Consider the following 8111-nt stretch of genomic DNA (forward strand, 5'->3'; position numbering starts at 1 on the left):
AGAGAGAAAAAAAAGCAGATAAGCTTGATTTGGAATCTTCACAGTCTGCCTTCCGCTCTAAAAAAGCATAAATTGTCACCGTTGGAGAAAAGGAGGGGAGAAAAGAACACCAACAACCCACAAACAAAACACCTATTAATTAGAATGTGACACTGATGCAAAGCAATCTTGTGTTCCTCCATATTTATTAATTTCTTTTTTGTTTTGAAGTTATGAGCATTGATTTTTCCTCGGTCGGAGGTCCAGTGTCGCGCTGGGACCATCTGTTCAGTAACAGCTCCTATGAGTCTTCCTCTCCTCCTCCTCAAACACACACACGGTATCATTCAGTCCACAGAGAGGCAACAGTCAAACCACACAAATAAACAGAAGTGAGTGCTGGGAAAGCTCTGACTAGCGCTAACTGCATCATATGACCCCTTTAATGTCACTTTCAATTAATTTAATGCATCCTTGCTGAATAAAAGTGTAAATTTCTTAAACAAAAACTTACTAACCCTAAACTTTTAAAAACTACTACACTACAACTTTAATATAGTCAAAACTCATAAAAATAAATGAACTAGCAAAATACAGCTTTAGAAACTCGTTTTAGAAAGAGTAAAGCACAATATAAAGCATTTTACTATAGTAATAAAGTTCCCCAAATTTACTACTTCATTGGACCAAGTAAACACTTCTAAATTCAGTATATTAGGAACATGGCACTGGAAGAATGAGTTGATTTATAATTACAATGAAATGTAACCTGATAATGATGGAGGTACACTGGGCCAGACGTCGGCCTGCGCTCTTCAGACCTGTGTAGATCTGCCCCATTTCCATTGCCCCCTCCAGCCCCACCACCTCCAACAGCTGATCAGACGGGTCTAAGAGACAGAAAGAAAACTAGTGACAGACAGAAAAGAAATAGGGAACTGATGAGGTCAACCTGATCTAAAAACGAGCAAAAATCCATCAAATAATGAAAATGACTAGTTGCACATGAGCTGAGCTTCATCTTAGGAACTTATGTTCCTAACAGACATTTTCATTCACGTCAAATTAAATAAAATGTCTAGTCTGGTTAAAGTCTCTGAACTTACAATGACCTGCCAGTTTCTCTAGATCCAGACATTGAATCTTAAATCTGATTGGATGTATCTGAATGCGCCATAAACAAAGGCACTTCCTTTAAATAATTAATTTTTATAGTAAATATTGTTGTGTCCTATATGATAAATTGCTTGTGATTTTTCGCATTTATAAGTCATTTTGCATAAAATCATCTGCTAAATGAAAAAAATTAATGTAAATATGTAACACATGTAAGACATGTGCTAATACATAAAGTGAATTATTTAGCATTATCATTAACGTACATGAAATACACAAACCAAAGAGCCCATTACAGACAGACCTCTCCCTCCAAAACACAAAACCAATTTCAATATCCCTGTCAAAATGTGTTAGCCTGTTAAACCATCCACTTTCTACCAAACCTCAAGCTTGATCTGTGGGGGACGTCAGGGGGAAAAATTATGAGGAGAAAGACCAAAAGAGAAGATGAGGAGCAGACAGTGGAGGTGTGTTTGGGCGGAAGGGGGGGAACGTGTGAGAAGGAGAGAAAAAAAAAGCAGACAAGCTTGATTTGGAATCTTCACAGTCTGCCTTCCGCTCTAAAAAAGCATAAATTGTCACTGTTGGAGAAAAGGAGGGGAGAAAAAAAACACCAACAACCCACAAACAAAACACCTATTAATTAGAATGCGACACTGATGCAAAGCAATCTTGTGTTCCTCCATATTTATTAATTTCTTTTTTGTTTTGAAGTTATGAGCATTGATTTTTCCTCGGTCGGAGGTCCAGTGTCGCGCTGGGACCATCTGTTCAGTAACAGCTCCTATGAGTCTTCCTCTCCTCCTCCTCAAACACACACACGGTATCATTCAGTCCACAGAGAGGCAACAGTCAAACCACACAAATAAACAGAAGTGAGTGCTGGGAAAGCTCTGACTAGCGCTAACTCAAGGTCTAGTCAGGTCTGTTGCACTGCAACCATTTCTCTTTACGTTTTAGTTTTGATCTTTTTTTCTACTTTTGGAATCTTAGTGAGATGGAAAGAGAAGGGGGAATGTGATCAGGAAATGTTGCGAGCCAGGTTCAAACGCTCTCCACTAACATAAGCACTATGGCTTAATGTACACATGTATCATGTATCTTACATCTATTCTATTCTGTTCTGTTCTATTCTATTCCTTACATTTACTAAATTATGTTATTATTCTATTTTAATGCTATATCTTTCATTTATTCCATTTTATAGCTAACAAATTTGATATATCTTGTTTTATTCTACTCCTTACATTTATTCTATTCTATCTTATCTTATTCTATTTCCTACATTTGTTCTATTCTATCTTACATTTATTTCATTCTATTCTATAGCTTGCATATTTTATATCATAATCTATTTCTTACATCAAATCTACTTTCTCACATTTATTCAATTCTATTGATTACACATTTCATATCTTATTCTATTTCTAACGTTTATTCTATTCTATAGCTTACATTTATTAGTCTATTCTATACTATAGATTTCATATTTTATATCTTATTCTGTTTCTAACGTTTACTCTGTTCTACATCTTACATTTATTCCATTCTATTCCATACAGTAGCTTACATATTTTATATATTATGTTCCTCAAATTTATTATATTGCCTTACATTTATTCCATTCTTTAGCTTACATATTTTATATCATATTCTATTTCTTACATCTAATCATTTTTACATCCAATTCTATAGCTCACACATTTTATATCTCATTCTATTCCTTACATTTATTCTATTATCTTATATGTTTTTACATACCTTGCATTTATTCTGTATCTTACATTCTTTAAATTGGGTGCTAGGTAGTGCTAACAAGTGTTTCAAGTTATAATAAAATGTATTTTAGTATGGCTCAAACACTACTGACCAATCAGAAGTCAGGACCAGAACTATTTGTTTTATGAAAATAATGTGTTATACTACAAGTTCATTCACATATTCAAGTTACATGTCATTTGTGTGCAAAAAGCCACAAAAATGTACCTAAGGGCAAAGCAAGAATATATTTCTTAAAAATTTAAAAGCTAAACACAGTTGTTGGTTACAGTTGTCTGGCAACCGCGGGTAACACAAATTCTTGGACTGTTGTACCAACCCTGTGTTCAACTGTTGTCAAGGTGACAGGCTGTGAACGAGGCCTTGCTGGGATTCGAAAAGGTGTGAGTGTGTTGAGTGTGTGTGTATTTGTGTACACAGTCCTTTGACCACTGTGGCTCTGCTCTCTAAAAGAGTCAGGCTTGCATGACTGGTGAGGCTGAGAGCTCACACAGAGGTCAGCCATCAACGATGGGTGGCATCAGAGAGAGGCTGAGGGGATTTCTAAACACCTGAGGAAGCAGAGAACACTCTCTACCTACAGCTTCACATGCTCTGGATGGGAGCTGTCTTCTCTCTCTCTTTTTCAAATGGGAATTTAATAGATTGTCTAAACACGAATGAGGAGAAGTTACGTCAACACCAAGGTTTTGCATTCCCATTCATTTCAATTAATGTTCAGTTGGTAAATGCTGCCCCAGAGCTGCGTTGCATCCAAAATCAAATACTACTATATAGTATGCGAAAAACAGTATGCCATAACAGTAGGCAAAAAGTACTCAGATGACCTACTACTTCTACTGAGATTCTTAAGTACATATTCGATGGACACTTTACTATCCCATGAGGCCAAGGGAGAGGCTTTCTGAATGGCAGCGAAGCGACACAACTGATGCTGGTAGTTCACGTGACAGTAACAACATGGCAGATGTAGTACATCTGAATTTCATTCATACTACCTAGGTTCATACTATATAGAACATATTTTTATCAGTTGCAAAGTAAGTTCCAATTCAAATATAGTACCTACTCAGACAGTATGCGATTTTAGACACAGCTGGTAAAACATCTACTAGCCAACAAAAAATTAGGCTCTAATTATATTCTAATAAATACGAAAATAAAAAGTACAATTTCAGTCAAATTAAATTAAATAATATTTTTTTAATTAAAATTATGAAAAAATGTGCAACATTTAAATAAAATTCAATTATAAAAAAATACACATTCAAATAAATTAAAACTTATTTTTATTTAAAATAATATTAATACAAATAAATTTACATGGCTTTTTGAATGGCTGCCATTGAAGAAAGATCCTTTGGTCCACATAAAGGTGTAGTTAGAAAATCTACCAGCAGGGGTTAACTGGCCAAACCTTAACCCCTTGGTTCTAAAAATATACTAGAATCACCAAACAGAATTTCAGAAATAATGACTGTTTTCCTGAAGACTCCAATCAAACTGCTTTAAAACAAATAGCCCCACCCCAAGCTGACACCATTGGTTGATGTCCACTGCTTAAACAAATAAAAAATTTTTAAAGCACATACACTTTCAACCTCCACATCCATTTCTAAAAGACACTGCATGTAAAGATGGGATAAGAAAAAATATTTTAAAATCATCTTCACTTTTGAACACAAACCTCTCTTTCTTTTGCACACACATACACAAGCTGTATGCACCCTATAATGGTGTTTTCTTGTCACCTGTTTTTTTTCTGTGTGATTGAACAGCCTGTGTTGCTCATAACGCACATGGAGTGACAGGCGCAGGGAGGGCTGAGGTGCACGGGAGGGGCGTTGGGGGGCTTTCGCACAGTGTGTCAGGGGACATCAGTAGCCCCAGTGCAGCCCACGTCCATGTTGAATGATTCAGCCTGCCTCCATTCCCTTCCACCTGAGGAGGCCTGTCTCCTAGCGTCACCAGCGGGGCCACTCAACTGCTCCCGAAAGGTCAGACTCTACCCCACCTGAGAGCCAGGCCTCGGGGGCTAATACACTCCCTGTTTACCATCCAGCTAATGCTCCTTGACTAATCTGACAAGCACAGGCCTCTCACCTTCAGAGCTCCTTCAGATGAAGCTGTATCTATGAAGGCTTTCAAATCCATCGTTGACGCACCCAGGTTAAGTGCCTTCTCTCATCCAAACCTGGGCTCGCGGTCGCCTTCGCACCAATCAATTGATCTTTTTTCCAGAGTAAATGGAATAGAATGGAGGGTAAAGGGTTTTGTCCTCTTGCTCTCTTTTTCGGAAACCGATTTTATTCGCCAAGCGCTCCATTTCTACTTTAGCCCAACTGAGAGAAGCAGCGGCAGGATATTAGCGCAAACATGCATGATACAAATGGGTGCATTTATCAGCGACTGACTCGTATTGACTGAAATTAAAGAGTGCAAGGGGCTGGATGAACCGTAAAGACGGCCTCAGACTAACGACACCTGAAATAATGGATTGGTACTTGGGGTTTAACTGAGGTGGACAGATTAAAGAGTTTAATGAATGAGATTCTATGGAGTTATGGTGTGTAAATGTACAGATATTGATGTACTGTACAAAACATGAGTAAGTATACTCATACTAGAGGTTATAATTCATTTTCACCCATATTGACTGGAAAGAAAGCGGCTGGGCCAGGCAAGTAAACCCTTTAACCTTCGTAAACAAGAAAGTCTAACTGACACTCTCTTTCAAATGGGTGATTTCTCATCAGGGAACCTCGAATTCTGTGATTGTAAGACTCGAACAGGCTCTGATGTTTCACCCTTCATTCTGCTCTTTGTGATCCCAAACGGTCCCATGATAATGGCCCAAAGAGGTTCTTCAAAACTGCAATCAATGCTCTCAAACCGGCACGATACATGGATTTTCCCCAATGTGGTGACAACCGGCGTACACATTTCTAGATTAGTGAACAGTGTTCTGCCTTGATGATCCTCCGTGGAGGGAAGATCTAAGTGTTTATCTCACTTTGACAGGATTGGGGTTAATGTCATTTGGCAGGGAACTACGTGTAAGGGTTTATACATTTGGTACCTCTGTTGTATTAACAGGTGCAGTGTTTGCTCTTATTTCTTGCATTCAGATGCATTTTTATTAGGATTCATCACAATCACAACAATCTCTAGGCCAAATTGCTGCTTACTTTGGCCAAAAATTGCCCACTTTGACAGGAACAGGACACCTGAACAACCCGATCTCATGAGAAAATGTAACTATTTTATGAGTTGGTGATTTGTATGAATATGTATGCTTTTTTCCCCCATAAGAACACTAAAGGAAAGAAAGCATGAAGTCTATTAAGCAGATCGTAAGAAAACATACAAATTGTTAGAATTCATAACAAAAATTCACCAAAATGTTAAATAGTTACAAATTGTGTGTTGATCTGACTGACATGTAAAGTGATGAACTACAGTTTGATTTGTTTTTACAGAAGGTGCCATTTAGAGGTGGGTTTATGATACGTATATTATGAGATAAATCATAGTTTTATAAATATTTCATAGAAGTCAGTTTCCGCCTCAGAGTAAATCTCGCAATGCGACTTCATATCTCACATCTATGACTTTATTTTTCACAATGTGACTTTATATCTCATAAACACATTCTTAAATCTCCCAAATGAGGCTTTATACCTTACAAATGGGACTTTATATAGCATATTATGACTTTAAGTCTCACAATGTGATTCTATATATCACAGTTATGACTTTATATCTCATGTTATGGCTTTATACCATACCTTACATTATGACTTTGCATCTCACATTAGAACTTTACCTCTCACATTATGACTTTGCATCTCACAATGTGATTATTTCTTATTTTGAACATCTCACAATTACCATATTTTTTACTTAGAGGCAGGCTTTATTAGCAAACAGTAGTACTGAGTTATGTTTGTGCTATTCTGACTATCTCACAAACATAACTTAAAGCCAGTTATACAGTTTATCTAGTTAAATTGCTACTAAGTGCCTCAAACAAACCATGGAATATTTTTTGAAGATGTGATATCACTAATCTGGCAAATTCAGTGATTAGTTTTGTGTGCAATAAGCATTAAACTGACAGTGAACAGACTGTGGGCGGTTCATGGGCGTACCGTCTGAGACTACAAAGCACCAAAGATGCACAACTTGCATGAAAATTGTGTACATTTTGTGTTATGAAAAACAGGAATTTGCATGATGGTAATTTCAGTATCCTTGAGCACAGCTAGTGGCAGCAGCAGACGTATGTTACAGTAAGCTTGCTGCTTTAGAAAGTTATTGAAACCCCAATCAGTCTGTTTTACCATGGTTCAATGTGTCACTGGTGAAATATTCATCATGAAAGAAAAGTTCTTCTGAAGTTGCCTTTGATTAATCAGGTATGAAGACAAGGACTTCGCAAACCAGTAACGTTAAGGTGACCCTTAAAGAAATGTTCCAAGTTCAATACAAGTTAATTAACAATTAAGCTCTATTGACAGCATTTACGGCATAATGTTGATTACCAAAGAAACTAATTCTGACTAGACCCCCAGTAAATAATAACTAAAAAATGTATTTAAAAAAATATATATATAAAAACAAATAAAACAAATTATTGAAAAAGAAATTAACAAAAGAAAAAAGAAAATGTTAAAAAAATAAAATATTAATATAAATAATATATCTATCAAACTATTTTTGATATGTAAAGAATATGTGTTTTTATACCTTGGACAGCAATAACAAGTTGTTTGGGTTCAATAATTGGGGTCTTCTTTTCCGGAAACTTCTTCCCTGTTCGACGGAGACCCCTCTGTTTCTTGCTCTCTCCCCATAGGTTGGAACCGCCATGCATGCTGGGAATATTCAGGATGGCAATGCCCTCCAATGAGATGCTGCTGAGGTTCAGGGTGACACCATCACACTATAACAACATGGGAAAAATGTACAAGAGCGTAAACAGTGCGTGAAACACCTCATAAATGTATATTAAATTACAATTATAAGAGTGAATGAATAAATGACTTCATCAGGCAATCAATAAAGAATAAATAAATCTATTACTGTTGCATTAGCACTAACATATTAAAAATATTCATCAGTATTTTGTGTGAATGCAACAAAATCTTGAAAGACATTTTGGCAAAATGTAATTTTTTTGTATTAAAACAATACTCTACAGTTCATTCCAGTGGTTCAGCAGGGAGTGTTTA

General features: G+C 36.5%; 1 protein-coding gene across 1 annotated transcript in view; it reads right to left on the reverse strand.

Annotated features, from left to right (window-relative positions):
• The window catches only part of LOC107683423 (diacylglycerol kinase beta-like), a 50745-nt gene that overhangs the window by 3557 nt on the left and 39077 nt on the right, over positions 1-8111 (reverse strand). The window contains exons 21-22 of the mRNA XM_016479476.1: positions 7627-7822; positions 749-869 (exon numbers count right to left, since the gene is read on the reverse strand). Of these exons, the coding sequence (XP_016334962.1) occupies positions 749-869; positions 7627-7822 (317 nt within the window). The remainder of the gene's footprint in view (positions 1-748; positions 870-7626; positions 7823-8111) is intronic.

This window comes from Sinocyclocheilus anshuiensis, unplaced genomic scaffold, assembly GCF_001515605.1.
Source record: "Sinocyclocheilus anshuiensis isolate Anshui unplaced genomic scaffold, SAMN03320099.WGS_v1.1 scaffold1170, whole genome shotgun sequence".
NCBI classification, from domain to species: domain Eukaryota; kingdom Metazoa; phylum Chordata; class Actinopteri; order Cypriniformes; family Cyprinidae; genus Sinocyclocheilus; species Sinocyclocheilus anshuiensis.